Source organism: Arachis hypogaea, chromosome 6, assembly GCF_003086295.3.
Source record: "Arachis hypogaea cultivar Tifrunner chromosome 6, arahy.Tifrunner.gnm2.J5K5, whole genome shotgun sequence".
In the NCBI taxonomy this organism is placed as follows: Eukaryota; Viridiplantae; Streptophyta; class Magnoliopsida; order Fabales; family Fabaceae; genus Arachis; species Arachis hypogaea.
Genome location: NC_092041.1, coordinates 14,851,330 through 14,874,000, shown reverse-complemented (window position 1 = coordinate 14,874,000; position 22,671 = coordinate 14,851,330). Strand labels below are relative to the sequence as shown.

The window sequence follows — 22,671 nt, the reverse complement described above, 5'->3', positions numbered from 1 at the left end:
ATGGAAGATGACTCATTGTCAAAAACCATTGATATACAATATCTAATAGTTGAATGCCCCAGTCCTTACAATGTTATTCTCGGAAGACCTGCTCTAACCACGTTCAGGGCAGTGGTATCCACTTTTCATCTATGTGTTAAATTTCAGGCACAGGTGATGAGCGGATAATTTATATGCTTTTTGGCATTGTTTTTAGATAGTTTTTAGTAGGATCTAGCCACTTTTTAGTATATTTTTATTAGTTTTTAAGCTAAATTCATATTTCTAGACTTTACTATGAGTTTGTGTATTTTTCTATGATTTTAGGTATTTTCTGCCTGAAATTGAAGGACCTGAGAAAAAATCTGATTCAGAAGCTGAAAAAGGACTGCTGATGCTGTTAGATTTCTGACCTCCCTGCACTCAAAATAAATTTTTTGGAGCTATAGAAGTCCAAATGGCGCGCTCTTAATTGCGTTGAAAAGTAGACATTCAGGGCTTTCCAGCAATATATAATAGTCCATACTTTGCCTGAGTTTAGATGACGTAAAATGGCGTTCAATTCCAGCTTTCTGTCCTATTCTGGCGTTAAACGCCAGAAACAAGTTGCAAGCTAGAGTCAAACGCCAGAAACAAGTTACATACTGGTGTTTAACTCAAAAGAAGGCCTATACATGTGAAAGCTTTAATACTCAGCTCAAGCACACACCAAGTGAGCCCGAAAATAGATTTCTGTATCATTTACTTATTTCTGTAACCCTAGTAACTAGTTTAGTATAAATAGAACTTTTTACTTGTGTATTAGACATCTTGGATATTAGATCTTTTGATCATATTTTGATATCTTGATCACGTTTTGGGGGCTGGCCATTCGGCCATGCCTGGACCTTCATCACTTATGTATTTTCAACGGTGGATTTTCTACACACCATAGATTAAGGTGTGGAGCTCTGCTGTTCCTCGAGTATTAATGCAAAGTACTATTATTCTTCTATTCAATTCATGCTTATTCTTGTTCTAAGATATCCATTCACATACAAGAACATGATGAATGTGATGATTATGTGACACTCATCACCATTCTCACTTATGAATGCGTGATTAACAACCACTTCCGTTTTACATGAAAACAAGCTTGAATGCATATCTCTTGGGTTTCTAATCAACGATTCACATCGACTCTCTTCTGACAATGGGGCATCTGAATCCGAGATTAGAATCTTCGTGGTATAGGCTAGAATCCATTGGCAGCATTCTTGAGATCCGGAAAGTCTAAACCTTGTCTGTGGTATTCCGAGTAGGATCTGGGATGGGATGACTGTGACGAGCTTCAAACTCGCGACTGTAGGGCGTAGTGACAGACGTAAAAGGATAGTAAATCCTATGCCTACATGATCGAGAACCAACAGCTGATTAGCCATACGATATCTGTGCATAGTATTTTTCATCCGAGATGAGAAATCCGATAGTTGATTAGCCGTACAGAAATTGTAGAAGACCATTTTCACTGAAAGGATAGAAAGTAGCCATTGACAACGGTGACACCCAACATGCAGCTTGCCATAGAAAGGAGTATAAAGGATTGGATGAAGGCAATAGGAAAGCAGAGACTCAGGAGGAACAACGCATCTCCATACGCTTATCTGAAATTCCCATCAGTGAATTACATAAGTATCTCTATCTTTATTTTCTGTCTATTTATATTTTAATTATCAAAACTCCATAACCATTTGATTCTACCTGACTGAGATTTACAAGATGACCATAGCTTACTTCAAGCCGACAATCTCCCGTGGGATCGACCCTTACTCACGTAAGGTTTATTACTTGGACGACCCAGTGCACTTGCTGGTTAGTTGTGCGAAGTTGTGAAAAAGAATTGAGATTACAATTGTGCGTACCAAGTTGTTGGTGCCATTGAGATCACAATTTCGTGCACCAACAGGATGGAAAGATAGCGACACTCCACTCAGACCGCCAACAAGCTCGGCAATGCTACAACACAAGTCTAAAGAGGTCGAACACAGGACAGAAATATGAACATGAAGTCAAAGCAATACACACCACAAAAGAGGTTCTGTCCCTAGCCAAGCTTGACCCCCGAGGAGACACCCAAGAAAGGCCCCAACCAGCCGATGAGCTCCAAAAGGTTTCGTTGACATCAAGACTAGACCAAGGCACATACATTGGCCAAGCACTCCAAGGACAGGAAAGGTCGGAACTCATAAAGTTATTACAAGCTAATGCCGATCTATTCGTCTGGACCCCAACAGATATGCCAGACATCAACCCAGACGTCATTTGTCACAAGCTCGCCATTGACCAAACAATTCGACCTATCACACAAAAGAAGAGGAACTTCGGTGTAGAGAAATCAAAGGCGAATCTCGAAGAAACTAGAAAACTCCTCAGTGCCAACTTCATCAAAGAGATCCGCTTCACCACATGGCTATCAAGCGTGGTAATGGCAAGGAAAAATTCAGGTAAATGGTGCATGTGCATCGACTTTACAGATCTAAACAAGGCATGCCCAATAAAGATACCTATCCTTTACCATGCATTGGCAAGCTTGTAGATAATGCATCAGGTTTCCAAAGCTTAAGCTTCATGGATGCATACTCTGGTTACAACCAGATCCTCATGCATCCAGAAGACCAAAGCAAAACAGCTTTCATAACCGAACATGGAAATTTTTGTTACAAAGTAATGCTATTTGGTCTAAAGAATGCAGGTGCAACATACCAACGTCTAATGGATAAGGTCTTTTGCAATCAGATAGGTCAGAATATGGAAATTTATGTCGACGATATGGTCGCCAAGACCACACCAGGACGATCTCATTGTGAAGACCTCAGAGAATTATTCGGATAAGTCCGAGCATACAACATGAGACTTAACCCTGAGAAATGTGATGCAATTCTTAACATGGCGAGCCCTAAGACAATGAAGGAAGTCCAACAGTTAGCAGGGAGAGTAGCCGCACTATCACGATTCTTGCCAGCAGTATCAAACCGATCATATTACTTTTTCCAGACAATAGCAAAGAATAAAAAATTCGAATGGACAACAGAATGCGAGACGGCATTCGCCGACCTCAAAGCCATTTTGTCATCACCACCAGTGTTACAAAGACCAGAAATTGGTAAAACTTTATACTTATATTTATGGTGGACGAGATTGTGATCACTTGTTCTTGTATTTATAAAGGATGTATACTCTGAGGACATTGTTTATTTCCTTCACAATCTCGTTCAACTAACCAGCAAGTGTACTGGGTCGTCCAAGTAATAACCTTACGTGAGTAAGGGTCGAATCCACAGAGATTGTTGGTATGAAGCAAGCTATGGTCACCTTGCAAATCTCAGTCAGGCAGATTAAACATGATACTTGATTAGATTCAAAATAAATAAAAAGGAATAATAAAAGGGATAGAATACTTATGCAGATTCATTGGTGGGAATTTCAGATAAGCGGATGGAGATGCTGTAGAGCTCTTGGACGCCTGCTCTCCTACTCCTTCTACTCAATCCTTCTTACTCCTTTCCATGGCAAGCTTTGTATAGGGGTTCACCATCAACTGTGGCTACTTTCATTCCTCACGGGGAAATAACCTGTGCGGCTGTCACTCGCACAGCTAACCAGTCTGGAGGCATCACCCATGGCTGATGGCTACATCCCATCCTCGCAGTGAAAACTATGCAACGCACTCTGTCACAGTACGGCTAATCACCGGTTGGTTCCCGCTCCTACTGGAATAGAATCCCTCTTTTGCGTCTGTCACCAACGCCCAGCAGGTTAAAGTTTGAAGCACGTCACGGTCATTCATGATCGGAATCCTACTCGGAACACCACAGACAAGGTTGGACTTTCCGGATCCAGATGAATGCCGCCAACTATCTAACTTATACCACGAAGATTCTGTTGGGGAATCTAAGAGATACGCATTCAAGCTCTGTTGCATGTAGAACGTAAGTGGTTGTCAATCACGCGCGTTCATAATTGAGAATGATAATGAGGGTAATCTGACTCATCACATTCATCATGTTCTTGGGTACGAATGAATATCTTGGAATAAGAATAAAAGAGAATTGAATAAAAGAAGATAGAATTTCATTAATACTTGAGGTACAGCAGAGCTCCACACCCTTAATCTATGGTGTGCAGAAACTCCACCGTTGAAAATACATAAGCAAAAGGTTCAGGCATGGCCGAATGGCCAGCCCTCTCCATCGTGATCAATGATCCCCTAAGATGAAGAATAAAACAAAACTGAGATCAAAGATGTCTAATACAATAGATAAATGTCCTATTTATACTAGACTAGCTACTAGGGTTTACATGAGTAAGTAATTGATGCATAAATCCACTTCCGGGGCCCACTTGGTGTGTGCTTGGGCTGAGCTTGATGAATTCACGTGTAGAGGCATTTCTTGGCGTCAAACATCAGGTTATGACGTGTTTTGGGCGTTTGACTCCGGATCATGACGTTTTTCTGGCGTTTAACTCCAGACAGCAGCGTGTACTTGGCGTTCAACGCCAAGTTACGTCGTCATTCTTCGAATAAAGTATGGACTATTATATATTGCTGGAAAGCCCTGGATGTCTACTTTCCAACGCCGTTGAGAGCGCGCCAATTGGAGTTCTGTAGCTCCAGAAAATCCATTTCGAGTGCAGGGAGGTCAGATTCCAACAGCATCAGCAGTCCTTTTGTCAGCCTTCTTCAGAGTTCTGCTCAAATCCCTCAATTTCAGTCAGAATTTACCTGAAATCACAGAAAAACACACAAACTCATAGTAAAGTCCAGAAATGTGAATTTAACATAAAAACTAATGAAAACATCCCTAAAAGTAGCTTAAACTTACTAAAAACTATATGAAAACAATGCCAAAAAGCGTATAAATTATCCGCTCATCACAACACCAAACTTAAATTGTTGCTTGTCCCCAAGCAACTGAAAATCAAATAGAATAAAAAGAAGAGAATATACTATAAAGTCCAAAATATCAATGAATATTAATTTAATTAGATGAGCGGGACTTGTAGCTTTTTGCTTCTGAACAGTTTTGGCATCTCACTTTTTCCTTTGTAGTTCAGAGTGATTGGCTTCTCTAGGAACATAGAATTTCAGATAGTGTTATTGACTTTCCTAGTTAGGCATGTTGATTCTTGAACACAGCTACTTTATGAGTCTTGGCTGTGGCCCTAAGCACTTTGTCTTCCAGTATTACCACCGGATACACAAATGCCACAGACACATAACTGGGTGAACCTTTTCAGATTGTGACTCAGCTTTGCTAGAGTCCCCAGTTAGTGGTGTCCAGAGCTCTTAAGCACACTCTTTAGCTTTGGATCACGACTTTAACCATTCAGTCTCAAGCTTTTCACTTGGACCTTCATGACACAAGCACATGGTTAGGGACAGCTTGATTTAGCCGCTTAGGCCTGGAATTTATTTCCTTGGGCCCTCCTATCCATTGATGCTCAAAGCCTTGGATCCTTGCTACCCTTGCCTTTTGGTTTTAAGGGCTATTGGCTTTTTCTGCTTGCTTTTTCTTTCTATTTTATATTTTTTTTTCGCCACTTTTTTTTTTCACTGCTTTTTCTTGCTTCAAGAATCAATTCATGAATTTTTCAGTTCATCAATAACATTTCTCTTTGTTCATCATTCTTTCAAGAGCCAACAATTTTAACACTCATAAACAACAAGATCAAAAATATGCACTGTTCAAGCATTCATTCAGAAAACAAAAGTTATTGCCACCACATCAATATAATTAAATTAAATTCACTAATAATTTCGAAAATTATGTACTTCTTGTTCTTTTGAATTAAAACATTTTTCTTTTAAGAGAGGTGAAAGACTAATGGATTTTATTCATAGCTTTAAGGCATGGTTTACACACTAATGATCATGAAGTAGAAACACAAAAACATAGATAAACATAACACTTAAAAACCGAAAACAGAAAGAAAATAAAGAACAAGGAATGAATCCACCTCTTAGTGGCGTCTTCTTCTTGAAGGACCAATGATGTTCTTTAACTCTTCTATGTCCCTTCCTTGCCTTTGTTGCTCCTCTCTCATAGCTCTTTGATCTTCTCTTATTTCTTGGAGAGTGAGGGTGTGTTCATGGTGTTCCACCCTTAGTTGTTCCACGTTTTGGCTCAAGTCTTCTAAGGAGGTACTGAGTTGCTCCCAATAGTTGTTGGGAGGAAAGTGTATTCCATGAGGTATTTGTTGATGAACTTCCTCATGTTCTCCTTGGGGGCCGTGAGGGACTTCCCTTGTTTGCTCCATCCTTTTCTTGGTGATGGGCTTGTCTTCTTCAATGGAGACATCTCCATCTATGATAACTCCAGCTGAGTAACATAGATGGCATGTGAGGTGGGGGAAGGCTAGTCGTGCCATGTATGAAGGCTTGTCAGCTATTTTGTAGAGTTCATTGGCTATGACTTCATGAACCTCTACTTCCTCTCCAATCATGATGCTATGAATCATGATTGCCCGATCCACAGTAACTTCAGATCGGTTGCTTGTAGGGATGATGGATCTTTGGATGAACTCCAGCCATCCTCTAGCTACAGGCTTGAGGTCCAGTCTTCTTAGTTGGACTGGTTTGCCTTTGGAGTCTACTCTCCATTGGGCGCCTTCCACACAAATGTCCATTAGGACTTGGTTCAACCTTTGATTGAAGTTGACCCTCCTTGTGTAGGGGCGTTCATCACCTTGCATCATGGGTAGATGAAACGCCAACCTCACATTTTCCGGACTGAAATCTAAGTATTTCCCCCGAACCATTGTGAGATAGTTCTTTGGATTCGGGTTCATACTTTGATCATGGTTCCTAGTGATCCATGCATTAGCATAGAATTCTTGAACCATCAATAATCCGACTTGTTGCATGGGGTTGGTTATGACTTCCCACCCTCTTCTTTGGATCTCATGTCGGATTTCCGGATACTCATTCTTTTTGAGCTTGAAGGGGACCTCAGGGATCACCCTCTTCTTTGCCACAACATCATAGAAGTGGTCTTGGTGGCTCTTGGAGATGAATCTCTCCTTTTCCCATGATTCGGAAGTGGAAGCTTTTGCCTTCCCTTTTCCTTTTCTTGAGGAAACTCCGGTCTTGGGTGCCATTGATGGTGAATGAAAAATAAAAAGCTAGGCTTTTTACCACACCAAACTTAAAATTTGCTCGTCCTCGAGCAAAAAGAAAAGAAGAGTAGAAGAAGAAGAAGAAGAGAAATTGGAAGAGAGGGAGAGAAGTGGGTTCGGCTATATGAGAGAAGAATGGGTAGTGTTGTGTGAAAATGAAGAAGAAAAGAGAGGTATTTATAGGGAGGGGGGAGGGTTAGGTTTCGGCCATTTTGGGTGGGAAAGGGTGGGAAATTGAATTTGAATGTAGTGGGGGTAGGTGGGGTTTATGGGGAAGAGGAGGTTGATGTGAATGGTGCATGGGGTAATTGGGAAGAGGAATTGATGTGATTGGGGAGGGTTTTTGGGAAGGGTGACATTGAAAATGAGATTTGGATTAGGAGAGTGTGAATAGGATTAAAAGAAAAGGTAGGTGGGGATCCTGTGGGGTCCACAGATCCTGAGGTGGGGATCCTGTGGGGTCCACAGGTCCTGAGGTGAAAAGAAATACCATTCCTTCACCCTATAGGCATGTAAATTGCCTTCATGCACCATTCTGGCGTTCAAACGCCCATTGGTGCATGTTCTGGGCGTTAAACGCCCATGTGATGCTTGTTTCTGGCGTTGAACGCCAGTTTCAAGCTTGTTTCTGGCGTTCAGCGCCAGATTGTCCTCTGTGTGCGCATCCTGGCGTTAAACGCCAGGATGTTGCTTGTTTTGGGCGTTCAGCGCCAGGAAGATGCTCTGTTCTGGCGCTGAACGCCCGCCAGATGCATCTTCTGGGCGCTGAACGCCGGCCCGTGCGTCCTCCAGGGTGAAAATTTTTTTCTTCTGTTTTTGACTCTGTTTTTAATTTTTTTGATTTTTTTTTTCGTGACTCCTCATGATCATGTACCTAATTAAACACAAAAATAACAAAGAAACAAAATAAAATAAAATTAGATAAATAAAATTGGGTTGCCTCCCAACAAGCGCTTCTTTAATGTCAATAGCTTGACAGTGGCTCTCATGGAGCCACAGAGCAATCAAGTCAATGTTGTCTATTCCCAACACCAAACTTAGAGTTTGGATATGGGGTTTGAACACCAAACTTAGAGTTTGGTTGTGGCCTCACAACACCAAACTTAGAGTCTGACTGTGTGGGCTCTTCTTGACCTTGAACTGAGAGAAGCTCTTCATGCTTGCTCTCTTTTGTCACAGAGGGATTGCCATGTGCTTGAAACACAAGGTATTCTCCATTCAATTGAAGGACTAACTCTCCTCTGTTGACATCTATCACAGCTTCTGCTGTGGTTAGGAAAGGTCTTCCTAGGATGATGCATTCATCATCTTCCTTCCTAGTATCTAGGATTAGGAAATCAGCAGGGATGTAAAAGTCTTCAACTTTTATAAGCACGTCCTCTACCATTCCATAAGCTTGTCTTATGGATTTGTCTGCCAATTGTAATGAGAATAAGGCAGGTTGTACCTCAATGATCCCTAGCTTCTCCATTACAAAGAGTGGCATAAGGTTTATTCCTGACCCAAGGTCACATAGAGCTTTTTCAAAGCTCATGGTGCCAATGGTGCAAGGTATTAAGAACTTGCCAGGATCTTGTTTCTTTTGAGGTAGAGTTTCCTGAATCCAAGTTTCTAATTCATTAATGAGCAAGGGAGGTTTACTTTCCAAAGTCTCATTACCAAACAGCTTGGCATTCAGTTTCATGATAGCTCCTAGATATTGAGCAACTTGCTCACTAGTTACATCTTCATCCTCCTCAGAGGATGAATAATAGTCAGAGCTCATGAATGGCAGAAGGAGATTTAGTGGAATCTCTATGGTCTCTGTGTGAGCCTCAGATTCCTCAGGATCCTTATTAGGAAGCTCCTTCTTGCTTGGAGGACGTCCCAGGAGTTCTTTCTCACTAGGATTTTCGTCCTCCTCCTCCTTTGTGCTTTCGGCCATGTTGACTAAGTCAATGGCTTTGCATTCTCCTTTTGGATTTTCTTCTGTATTACTTGGGAGAATACTGGGAGGGGTTTCAATAACTTTCTTACTCAGCTGGCCTACTTGTGCCTCCAAATTCCTAATGGAGGATCTTGTTTCATTCATGAAACTGAAGGTGGCCTTTGACAGATCAGAGACTATATTAGCTAAATTAGAATTATTTTGTTCAGAGTTCTCTATCTGTTGCTGAGAAGATGATGGATATGGCTTACTATTATTCAGCCTATTGCGTCCACCATTGTTAAAACCTTGTTGAGGTTTTTGTTGATCCTTCCAGGAGAAATTTGGATGATTTCTCCATGATGGGTTATAGGTATTTCCATATGGTTCACCCAGATAATTAACCTCTGCCAAGGCAGGGTTCTCAGGATCATAAGCTTCTTCAGAAGCTGCCTCTCTAGTACTGTTGGATGCATGCTGCAATCCATTCAGATTTTGAGAGATCATGTTGACCTGTTGAGTCAACACTTTGTTCTGAGCCAGTATGGCATTCAGAGCATCAATTTCAAGAACTCCTTTCTTCTGAGGGACCCCATTATTCACAGAATTCCTCTCAGAGGTATACATGAACTGGTTGTTAGCAACCATGTCAATGAGTTCTTGAGCCTCTTCAGGCGTTTTCTTCAGGTGAATAGATCCACCTGCAGAATGGTCCAGTGACATTTTCGAAAATTCAGAGAGACCATAATAGAATATATCTAATAGGGTCCATTCTGAAAACATGTCAGATGGACATCTCTTGGTCAGCTGCTTGTATCTTTCCCAAGCTTCATAGAGGGATTCACCATCTTTTTGCTTGAAGGTTTGAACATCCACTCTTAGCTTGCTCAGCTTTTGAGGAGGAAAGAATTTATCCAAGAAGGCAGTGACCAGCTTATCCCAGGAGTCCAGGCTATCCTTAGGTTGTGAATCCAACCATATTCTAGCTCTGTCTCTTACAGCAAAAGGGAAAAGCATGAGTCTGTAGACTTCAGGATTAACTCCATTCGTCTTTACAGTATCACAGACCTGCAAGAACTCAGTTAAGAACTGATAAGGATCTTCAGATGGAAGTCCATAAAACTTGCAGTTTTGTTGCATTAAAGCAACTAGTTGAGGCTTAAGCTCAAAGTTATTGGCTCCAATGGCAGGAATGGAGATGCTTCTTCCATCAAATTTGGATGTTGGCTTTGTGAAGTCACCAAGCATTCTCCTTGCATTATTATTATTATTTTCGGCTGCCATGTCCTTCTCTTGTTCGAAAATTTCTGAAAGGTTGCTTCTGGATTGTTGTAATTTAGCTTCTCTTAATTTTCTCTTCAGAGTCCTTTCAGGTTCTGGATCAGCTTCAACAAGAGTGCCTTTATCCTTGTTCCTGCTCATAAGAAAGAGAAGAAAACAAGAAAAGAAAAAGGAATCCTATATGTCACAGTATAGAGATTCCCTTATGTTAGAAGAAGAAGAAAGAGGTAGAAGAATGAAGGAGGAGGTTCGGATTTGGATGAAGAGAGGTGAAGAGAAGTGTTAGTAATTAAATAATTAAAATAGAAGAAGAAAAGAAAAGAAGATTTTCGAAAATAATTTTGAAAAAGAGGTTAGTAATTTTCGAAAATTAAAGATAAGATGAGATTAAAATTAAAATTTAAAACAAAAAGAATTTTTGAAAAAGAGAGGGAGAATTTTCGAAAATTAGAGAGGGAAGAGTAGTTAGGTGGTTTTGAAAAAGATAAGAAACAAACAAAAAGTTAGTTGGTTGATTGAAAAAGATTTAAAATCAAATTTTGAAAAAGATAAGAAGATAGGAGGTTAGATAAGATATTTTGAAATCAAATTTTTAAAAAGATAAAATTTTTGAAAAAGATAAGATAAAAGATAAAAAGATTGAATTTTGAAAAAGATATTTGAAAAAGAGATTTAATTTTAAAAATTACTTAACTAACAAGAAACTACAAGATAAGATTCTAGAATTTAAAGATTGAACCTTTCTTAACAAGAAAGTAACAAACTTCAAATTTTTGAACCAATCACATTAATTGTTAGCTAATTTTTCGAAAATTGGATAAAAAGATAAGAAAAAGATTTTGAAAATATTTTGAAAAATATTTTTGAAATTTTCGAAAATAAAAAAAAATGAAAAAGATATGATTTTTGAAAAAGATTTTGAAAAGATAAGATTTTTAAAATTGAAATTTTGACTTGACTTGTAAGAGACAACTAATTTTTAAAAATTTTTGACCAAGTCAACCCAAAATTTCGAAATTTTAGAGGAGAATAAGGAAAAGATATTTTTGATTTTTAAATTTTGAATGAAAAACACAAAAATGACCCAAAACATGAAAATTTTGGATCAAGATACAAGATGCATGCAAGAATGCTATGAATGTCAAGATGAACACCAAGAACACTATGAAGATCATGATGAACATCAAGAACATAACTTTGAAAAAATTTTTGATGCAAAGAAAACATGCAAGACACCAAACTTAGAAATCTTTAATGCATGAAAAATATGAATGCAAAAATGCACATGAAAAACAACAAAAGACACAAAACAAGAAATCATCAAGATCAAACAAGAGGACTTGTCAAGAACAACTTGAAGATCATGAAGAACACTATGAATGCATGGATTTTCGAAAACAATGCAAGAAAAATTTTAAAAACATGCAGTTGACACCAAACTTAAAAATTAACACAAGACTCAAACAAGAAACACAAAATATTTTTGATTTTTATGATTTTCTAATTTTTTTGTATTTTTATTGATTTTTTTCGAAAAACATTTTTGGAAAAACGAAAAATAAAAGAAAAATTTTGAAAAAGATTTTTGAAAAGAAAATTACCTAATCTGAGCAATAAGATGAACCGTCAGTTGTCCATACTCGAACAATCCCCGGCAACGGCGCCAAAAACTTGGTGGACGAGATTGTGATCACTTGTTCTTGTATTTATAAAGGATGTATACTCTGAGGACATTGTTTATTTCCTTCACAATCTCGTTCAACTAACCAGCAAGTGTACTGGGTCGTCCAAGTAATAACCTTACGTGAGTAAGGGTCGAATCCACAGAGATTGTTGGTATGAAGCAAGCTATGGTCACCTTGCAAATCTCAGTCAGGCAGATTAAACATGATACTTGATTAGATTCAAAATAAATAAAAAGGAATAATAAAAGGGATAGAATACTTATGCAGATTCATTGGTGGGAATTTCAGATAAGCGGATGGAGATGCTGTAGAGCTCTTGGACGCCTGCTCTCCTACTCCTTCTACTCAATCCTTCTTACTCCTTTCCATGGCAAGCTTTGTATAGGGGTTCACCATCAACTGTGGCTACTTTCATTCCTCACGGGGAAATAACCTGTGCGGCTGTCACTCGCACAGCTAACCAGTCTGGAGGCATCACCCATGGCTGATGGCTACATCCCATCCTCGCAGTGAAAACTATGCAACGCACTCTGTCACAGTACGGCTAATCACTGGTTGGTTCCCGCTCCTACTGGAATAGAATCCCTCTTTTGCGTCTGTCACCAACGCCCAGCAGGTTAAAGTTTGAAGCACGTCACGGTCATTCATGATCGGAATCCTACTCGGAACACCACAGACAAGGTTGGACTTTCCGGACTCCCAGGATCCTACTCGGAACACCACAGACAAGGTTGGACTTTCCGGATCCAGATGAATGCCGCCAACTATCTAACTTATACCACGAAGATTCTGTTGGGGAATCTAAGAGATACGCATTCAAGCTCTGTTGCATGTAGAACGTAAGTGGTTGTCAATCACGCGCGTTCATAATTGAGAATGATAATGAGGGTAATCTGACTCATCACATTCATCATGTTCTTGGGTACGAATGAATATCTTGGAATAAGAATAAAAGAGAATTGAATAAAAGAAGATAGAATTTCATTAATACTTGAGGTACAGCAGAGCTCCACACCCTTAATCTATGGTGTGCAGAAACTCCACCGTTGAAAATACATAAGCAAAAGGTTCAGGCATGGCTGAATGGCCAGCCCTCTCCATCGTGATCAATGATCCCCTAAGATGAAGAATAAAACAAAACTGAGATCAAAGATGTCTAATACAATAGATAAATGTCCTATTTATACTAGACTAGCTACTAGGGTTTACATGAGTAAGTAATTGATGCATAAATCCACTTCCGGGGCCCACTTGGTGTGTGCTTGGGCTGAGCTTGATGAATTCACGTGTAGAGGCATTTCTTGGCGTCAAACTTCAGGTTATGACGTGTTTTGGGCGTTTGACTCCGGATCATGACGTTTTTCTGGCGTTTAACTCCAGACAGCAGCGTGTACTTGGCGTTCAACGCCAAGTTACGTCGTCATTCTTCGAATAAAGTATGGACTATTATATATTGCTGGAAAGCCCTAGATGTCTACTTTCCAACGCCGTTGAGAGCGCGCCAATTGGAGTTCTGTAGCTCCAGAAAATCCATTTCGAGTGCAGGGAGGTCAGATTCCAACAGCATCAGCAGTCCTTTTGTCAGCCTTCTTCAGAGTTCTGCTCAAATCCCTCAATTTCAGTCAGAATTTACCTGAAATCACAGAAAAACACACAAACTCATAGTAAAGTCCAGAAATGTGAATTTAACATAAAAACTAATGAAAACATCCCTAAAAGTAGCTTAAACTTACTAAAAACTATATGAAAACAATGCCAAAAAGCGTATAAATTATCCGCTCATCAATTTATCTGCTTCTAATTATTCTATAAGCTCGGCTATCATTGTTGAAATAGGAAAAATACAAAGGCCAGTATATTTCATCAGCAGAGTCATGCAACCAGCAGAACAGAGGTATTCGAGAATAGAACAACTAGCCTTAAAACTAGTGACAACGGCCAGAAGACTCAGGCACTACTTTCAAAGCCACCTAATAATCGTAAGGACAAACCAACCATTAAGGCAAATATTGACAAAACCAGAACTGGCCAGACGACTGATCAAATGGTATGTCAAGCTCTTTGAGTTCGATATTCAATTCCAGTCAAGGCCGGCCTTGAAAGCACAAATCCTTGCAGACTTCATTTCTGAGCCAACGCCGGACGAGTACCACTACAACAAGGCCTGAGAATTACATGTTGATGGAGCATCGAGCTGAGAAGGAAGCGGGACAGGGATAATCCTGAAAGAAGGAGACAAGGTCATAGCCGAGCAATCCTTCCAATTCCACTTCTTGGCAAGCAACAATCAGGCCGAGTACGAAGTGCTCATAGCAGGACTCAAGCTCGCCCTCAACCTCCAAGTGCATAACCTTACAGTATATTGCGATTCTCACTTGGTGGTTCAACAAATCCGAGGAGAATTTCAAGTAAAAGATCCCTTGCTAGAGCAATATTGGCTCATAGCAAAGGATCTCATTTCAAAATTCGGTTCGTTTACCATATTACACGTGCATAGAGAGAAGAACGTTAGGGCAGACATATTATCTAAAGTCAGCGCCACTAGTGCGGACACACAAACATCGATATTATCACAACTCACACTTAAAAAACCAAGCATTGAACTATTATCTATAAGCATTAACCACCTCCACGATTGGAGAACACCCTTCCTTGAGTACATCAATGCAGGTATCATACCTAGAGATGAACCTAACCCACAACACTTCAGAAAAAAGGCAAGTCTCTACACAAACATAGCTGGGGAACTGTACAAGCGCGGTTTCTCACAACCATTACTAAAATGCCTAAATAAAGATGAAGCAAAAGAGGTAATGGACGAAGTTCATGAAGGCGTATGCGGAAACCACATCGGAGGACGAGCTCTCACTGCGAAAATTGTTCGAACAGGATACTATTGGCCGACCATGAAAAGGGATTCCACAATAAAGGTCAAGACATGTGACAACTGTCAAAAGCACGCCGCCATATCTACGAAGCCAGCCAAGGTATTGCACAACATAGAGGTAAGTTGGCCGTTCCACAGATGGGGGCTCAATATCCTCGGCCCGTTTCCAGTAGCGTCAAGCCAGGTAAAATTTCTTTTGGTATCTGTTCATACCCTGGGTCGAGCTGTCCGACCCGGGATGTTCGACAGACAAAGCGACCGACCTCTTCAGGTCAGGACAACCCGACCTCTTCCCAAAGAGCTCGGTCAAGTTCCCAGGAAAGCCCAAAGAAGGGCCCAAATATAAGAACACGCCCCAAATCCTAAGGCGGCCCAAGCCTACAGAGAGAAGGGCGGTTCCCTTGAAGATAATATGACCTCACTTAAAGATAAGATAAAGATAAGATAAGATAACTAAGTTATCATATCCACAGAAGGCCACATCTCACCATTATAAATACACTGGAGCACTGGTGCACGAATTTGCAATCCGTACAACTAACCAGCAAGTGCACTGGGTTGTCCAAGTAATACCTTACGTGAGTAAGGGTCGATCCCATGGAGATTATTGATTTGAAGCAAGCTATGTTTATTTTATTAATCTTAGTCAGGATGCCAATAAGGTTATTTGGATTTAATTGTAAGAAGTAAAAGTATTTGGAGTAAGGAATCGTTACTTTATTAATGGAGAATATGTTGGAGTTTTGGAGATGCTTTGTCCTCTGAATTTCTGCAATGTAATATTCAACTCAACTGTTTGTAAAGTTTCATCCATGGCAAGCTGTATGTAGGGTGTCACCATTGTCAGTGGCTACTTCCCATCCTCTCAGTGAAAATGGTCCAGATGCTCTGTCACAGCATGGCTAATCAGCTGTTGGTTCTCGATCATGTTGGAATAGGATCCATTGATCCTTTTGCGTTTGTCATCACGCCCAGCAATCGTGAGTTTGAAGCTCGTCACAGCCATTCAATCCTTTAATCCTACTCGGAATACCACAGACAAGGTTTAGACTTTCCGGATTCTCAAGAGTGGCCGCCATCAGTTCTAGCTTATACCACGAAGATTCTGATTAAGGAAGCTAAGAGATACTCATTCAATCTGATGTAGAATGGAGATGTTTGTCAGGCACACGTTCATGGATTGAGGAAGGTGATGAGTGTCACGGATCATCACCTCCTTCACAATTAAGCGTGAATGAACATCTTAGATAGGAACACACACACGTTTGAATGAAATAGAAACAATTGCATTAATTCATTGAGACGCTGCAGAGCTCCTCACCCCCAACAATGGAGTTTAGAGACTCATGCCGTCAAAGTGTATAAAATTCAGATCTGAAAATGTCATCAGGTCCCAATTAAATCTCTAAAAGTTGTTTAAATAGTAAACTAGTAACCTAGGTTTACAGAAAATGAATAAACTAAGATAATTGGTGCAGAAATCCACTTCTAGGGCCCACTTGGTGTGTGCTGGGGCTGAGACTAAAGCTTCTCATGTTCTTGGGCTGTTTCTGGAGTTGAACGCCAGGTTGTAATGTGTTTTGGGCGCTGAACTCCAACTTGTAACCTGTTTCTGGCGCTGGACGCCAGACAGCAGCATGAAACTGGCGTTGAACGCCAGTTTACGTCGTCTATATTCGGGCCAAGTATGGACTATTATATATTGCTGCAAAGCCCTGGATGTCTACTTTCCAACCCAATTGAAAGCGTGTCAATTGGACTCCTGTAGCTCCAAAAAATCCATTCCGAGTGCAGGGAGGTCAGGATCCAACAGCATCAGCAGTCCTTTTTCAGCCTAACTCAGATTTTTGCTCAGCTCCCTCAATACCTGAAATCATAGAAAAACACACAAACTCATTGTAAAGTCCAGAAATATGATTTTTGCCTAAAAACTAATAATATTATACTAAAAACTAATTAAAACATGCTAAAATCTACATGAAATTACCCCCAAAAAGCGTATAAAATATCCGCTCATCACAACACCAAACTTAAACTATTGCTTGTCCCCTAGCAACTAGATGAATAAAAGAGAATAAAAAGAAATCAAGAAGCAATAATATCTCAGAGTTTTAAGTGAAGCTCAGATTCTAATTAGATGAGCGGGGCTAGTAGCTTTTTGCTTCCAAACAATTTTGGCATCTCACTTTATCCTTTGAAATTCAGAATGATTGGCATCCATAGGAACTCAGAATTCAAATAGTATTATTGATTTTCCTAGTTAAATATGTTGATTCTTGAACACAGCTACTTTTATGAGTCTTGGCCGTGGCCCTAAGCACTTTGTTTTCCAGTATTACCACCGGATACACAAATGCCACAGACACATGACTGGGTGAACCCTTTTCAGATTGTGACTCAGCTTTGCTAGAGTCCCTAGTTAGAGGTGTCCAGAGCTCTTAAGCACACTCTTTTTGCTTTGGATCACGACTTTAACCACTCAGTCTCAAGCTTTTCACTTGGACCTTCATGACACAAGCACATGGTTAGGGACAGCTTGATTTAGCTGCTTAGGCCTGGATTTTATTTCCTTGGGCCCTCCTATCCATTATTGCTCAAAGCCTTGGATCCTTTTTACCTTTGCCTTTTGGTTTTAAGGGCTATTGGCTTTTTCTGCTTGCTTTTTCTTTCTCTTTTTTTTCTTTCCTTTTTTTCACTGCTTTTTCTTGCTTCAAGAATCAATTTCATGATTTTTCAGATCATCAATAACATTTCTCTTGTTCATCATTCTTTCAGGAGCCAACAATTTTAACATTCATAAAATTCAATATCCAAAATATGCACTGTTCAAGCATTCATTCAGAAGACAAAAAGTATTGACACCACATATAAATAATTAGAATTTTCCTTATTAAGAACTCGAAAAAAATTCAATTGCCTCTTTATTCTAAAAATCTACTATTTTATTCATGTTTGATGATGATGAGAAAAATAAATTATAACTTAATTGGAAATAAAACCAAAATAGACATGCTAATTACTACTACTCCTATATAACTTCTAAGGTAAATTTCTATAATAATACTATCACAGAGTTAAAACTTAAAATTAGAACTTAACAACCTGTATTTTGGGAAGTGGATGTTCCTCTAGTCTGTGGGGTGCTTGGTCCTTCAAGAGATAAGTTTTGATGCTTCAGTTCCTTTAAGTTACGCCCTTGCTCTTCCTGTTCCCTTAGGTGACATGATCTTGATGAGTTTTAGCTCAGTGATCATGGCAAATCACACCAAACTTAGAGGTTTGCTTGTCCTCAAGCAAAAGAAAGGATAGGAGAGGAATAGAGGGAGAGGCAATTTCGAAATCCAAAAGATATGATGAGTTGAAAAAGATTTGAAAAAGATTTGGATTGGAAAAAGATTTGTGTTTATGAATTAAGATACATTTGATATTTTTGAAAAAGGAATTTTAGAAATTAGGGTTTTTAGAAATTAGGATTAAAATTTTTGGAATTGAAGGATGATATTTTGAAACATGTTTATGCAAGAAATCATGAATTGAAACATAAAAATTAGAAAATTTGTGAAGAAAAACGAATTTTACCTCCTCCCCACCATCTTGGCGTTAAACGCCCAACTGCTGCATGTTTTCAGCGTTTAACGCCCAGTTGATGCTTCTCTTGGGCGTTCAACACCTAGCTGTTGCTTCTTTCTGGCGTTGAACGCCAGGAAGTCCTTTGTCACTGGGCGTTTTTCTAAACGCCCAGGATGCTGTCAATCTGGCGTTAAACGCCCAGAAGGTGCTTCTTTCTGGCGTTCAACGCCCAGAAGATGCTCCTTTCTGGTGTTTAACGCCCAGATGGCTACCCTTACTGGCGTTGAACGCCCAGTGGGTGCTTCTTTTGGGCGTTCAACGCCCAAAACATTTCTTACTGGCTTTTTCACGCCAGTGAGCTTCCAAATTCCCCTGTAACTCTGTGAATTCAATCAATTGCTTTTTTTACCTTGAAGATACTTTGACATATACCTGTAAAAATCAATAAAAACAAATAAAATTAAATTTTGTGATTGGCTGGGTTGCCTCCCAGCAAGCGCTTCTTTAATGTCGTTAGCTGGACTATTACTGAGCTTTAATTAAGTCTCAGTTTTGAGCATTCTTGCTCAAAATTGCTTTCAAGATAATGTTTAACTCTCTGTCCATTAACAATGAACTTTTTGTTAGAGTCATTATCCTGAAGCTCTACGTATCCATATGGTGATACACTTGTAATTACATATGGACCTCTCCATCGGGATTTTAATTTCCCGGGGAATAATTTGAGCCTAGAATTAAATAGCAGAACTTTCTGCCCCGGCACAAAGACTCTGGATGACAATTTCTTATCATACCATCTTTTTGCCTTCTCTTTGTAAATTTTTGCATTCTCGAAAGCATTGAGTCTAAATTCCTCTAGCTCATTTAACTAAAGCAATCGTTTTTCTCCAGCTAACTTGGCATCAAGGTTCAGGAATCTGGTTGCCCAGTAGGTCATATGTTCCAGTTCCACTGGCAAGTGACATGCCTTTCCATACACAAGCTGGTATAGAGAGGTCCCTATAGGGGTCTTGAATGCTGTTCTGTATGCCCACAGAGCATCATCTAAGCTTCTTGCCCAATCCTTTCTACGGTTAATTACAGTCCGTTCCAGGATTCTTTTAAGTTCTCTGTTAGAGACTTCAGCTTGCCCATTTGTCTGTGGATGATATAGAGTGGCTACCCTGTGGCTAACTCCATAACGAACCAGAGCAGAGTAAAGCTGTTTATTGCAGAAATGAGTGCTCCCATCACTGATTAATACTATAAAGGTATTAAATCTGCTGAAGATGTGTTTCTGGAGGAAGTTTAACACTGTTTTAGTGTCATTAGTGGGTGTTGCAATAGCTTCCACCCATTTGGATACATAATCCACTACCACCAGAATATAAGTGTTTGAGTATGATGGTGGGAAAGGTCCCATGAAGTCAATACCCCATACATCAAACAACTCAATCTCTAAGATCCCTTGTTGAGGCATGGCATAACTGTGAGGCAGATTGCCGGATCTTTGGCAACTATCACAATTAAGCACAAACGCTCGGGAATCTTTATAGAGAGTAGGCCAGTAGAAGCCACATTGGAGGACTCTTGTGGCTGTTCACTCACTTCCAAAATGTCCTCCATACTGTGATCCATGGCAATGCCATAGGATTCTCTGTGCTTCTTCTTTAGGCACACATCTACGGATTACTCCGTCTGCACATCTCTTGAAGAGATATATATGGTTCATCCCAAAGATAGTACTTTGCATCTGTGATCAACTTCTTTGATTGCTGCCTACTGTACTCTTTGGGTATGAATCTTACTGCCTTGTAGTTTGCAATGTCTGCAAACCATGGCACTTCCTGGATGGCAAAGAGTTGCTCATCCGGAAAGGTTTCAGAGATCTCAATAAGAGAGAGGGACGCCCCTTCTACTGGTTCTATTCGGGACAGGTGATCTGCTACTTGGTTTTCTGTCCCTTTTTTGTCTCTTATTTCTATATCAAACTCTTGCAGAAGCAACACCCATCTAATGAGTCTGGGTTTTGAATCCTGCTTTGTGAGTAGATATTTAAGAGCAGCATGATCAGTGTACACAATAACTTTTGATCCTACTAAATAGGATCTGAACTTGTCAATAGCGTAAACCACTGCAAGCAGCTCTTTTTCTGTGGTTGTGTAATTCTTCTGTGCATCATTTAAAACACGACTGGCATAGTAAATGACGTGCAGAAGCTTGTCATGCCTCTGTCCCAACACTACACCAATGGCATGGTCACTGGCATCACACATCAATTCAAATGGTAATGTCCAGTCTGATGCAGAGATGACTGGTGCTGTGACCAGCTTAGCTTTCAGGGTCTCAAACGCCTGCAGATATTCCTTATCAAAGATAAATGGCGTGTCAGCAGCTAGCAGATTACTTAGAGGTTTGGCGATTTTTGAGAAATCCTTTATAAACCTCCTATAGAATCCTGCATGCCCCAGAAAACTTCTGATTGCCTTAACATTGGCAGGTGGTGGTAATTTTTCAATTACCTCTACCTTAGCTTAATCCACCTCTATTCCCCTGTTCGAGATTTTGTGCCCAAGGACAATTCCTTCAATCACCATAAAGTGACATTTCTCCCAATTTAAAACTAGGTTGGTCTCTTGGCATCTCTTTAGAACAAGTGTTAGATGGTCAAGACAGGAGCTGAATGAGTCTCCAAATACTGAAAAGTCATCCATGAAGACTTCTAGAAATTTTTTCACCATATCAGAGAAAATTGGAGCATGCACCTTTGAAAGGTTGCAGGTGTATTGCACAACCCAAATGGCATCCTTCTGTATGCAAATACTCTAGATGGGCATGTGAATGTCATTTTCTCTTGATCCTGGGGATCTACTGCAATTTGATTATTACCTGAATATCCATCCAGGAAGCAGTAGTATTCATGACCTACTAGTCTTTCTAGCATCTGGTCTATGAATGGTAAAGGAAAATGATCATTTCTAGTGGCTGTATTGAGCCTTCTATAATCAATACACATACGCCACCCTGTAACTGTTCTTGTAGGAACCAGTTCATTTTTTTCATTATGAACCACTATCATGCCACCCTTCTTAGGGACGACTTGGACAGGGCTTACCCAGGGGCTGTAAGAAATAGGATAAATAATCTCAGCCTCTAGTAATTTAGTGACCTCCTTCTGCACCACTTCCTTCATGGCTGGATTCAGCCGCCTTTGTGGTTGGACCACTGGCTTGGTGTCACCCTCCAATAGGATCTTGTGCATGCATCTGGCTGGGCTAATGCCCTTAAGATCACTAATGGACAACCCAAGAGCTGTCTTGTGTGTCCTTAGCACTTGAATTAGTGCTTCCTCTTCCTATGGCTCTAAGGTAGAGCTTATGATTACAGGAAAGGTTTCACCTTCTCCCAGAAATGCATATTTCAGGGATGGTGGTAATAGTTTGAGCTCGGGTTTGGGAGGTTTCTCCTCTTTCTGAGGGATTTTCAGAGGTTCTATTATTCTCTCTGATTCCTCCAAATCAGGCTGAACATCTTTAAAGATGTCCTCTAGCTCTGATTTGAGACTCTCAGCCATATTGACCTCTCTTACCAGAGAGTCAATGATATCAACGCTCATGCAGTCATTTGGGGTGTCTGGATGTTGCATGGCTTTGACAACATTCAACTTGAACTCCTCCTCATTGACTCTCAGGGTTACTTCCCCTTTTTGGATGTCAATGAGGGTTCGGCCAGTTGCTAGGAAAGGTCTTCCTAGAATGAGAGTTGCACTCTTGTGCTCCTCTATTTCCAGCACCACAAAGTCAGTAGGAAAGGCAAATGGCCCAACCTTGACAATCATGTCTTCAATCACGCCTGATGGGTATTTAATAGAGCCATCAGCAAGTTGAAGACATATCCGGGTTGGTTTGACTTCTTCAGTCAAACCAAGCTTTGTGATAATAGATGCAGGTATTAGGTTGATACTTGCCCCAAGATCACATAGAGCTTGCTTGGTACAGTTACCCTCTAATGTGCATGGTATCATAAAGCTCCCGGGATCTTTAAGCTTCTCAGGTAAGCTTTTCAGAATGACTGTACTGCATTCTTTCGTGAGGTAAACTTTTTCAGTTTCCCTCCAATCCTTCTTATGACTTAAGATCTCTTTCATAAACTTGGCATAAGAGGGTATTTGCTCAAGTGCTTCTGCAAACAGAATCTTTATTTCAAGAGTCCTGAGATAGTCTGCAAAG

At 40.1% G+C, this 22,671-nt stretch overlaps 1 protein-coding gene across 1 annotated transcript; it reads left to right on the top strand.

The window, feature by feature from the left end:
- On the top strand, positions 1 to 2,850 carry LOC140173613 (uncharacterized). Its single transcript, XM_072198103.1, has 3 exons — positions 1 to 153; positions 1,925 to 2,462; positions 2,711 to 2,850. Exons 1-3 carry the CDS (start codon positions 1 to 3, stop codon positions 2,848 to 2,850), a joined length of 831 nt encoding a protein of 276 aa, XP_072054204.1.
- Positions 2,851 to 22,671: the final 19,821 nt, after the last annotated feature.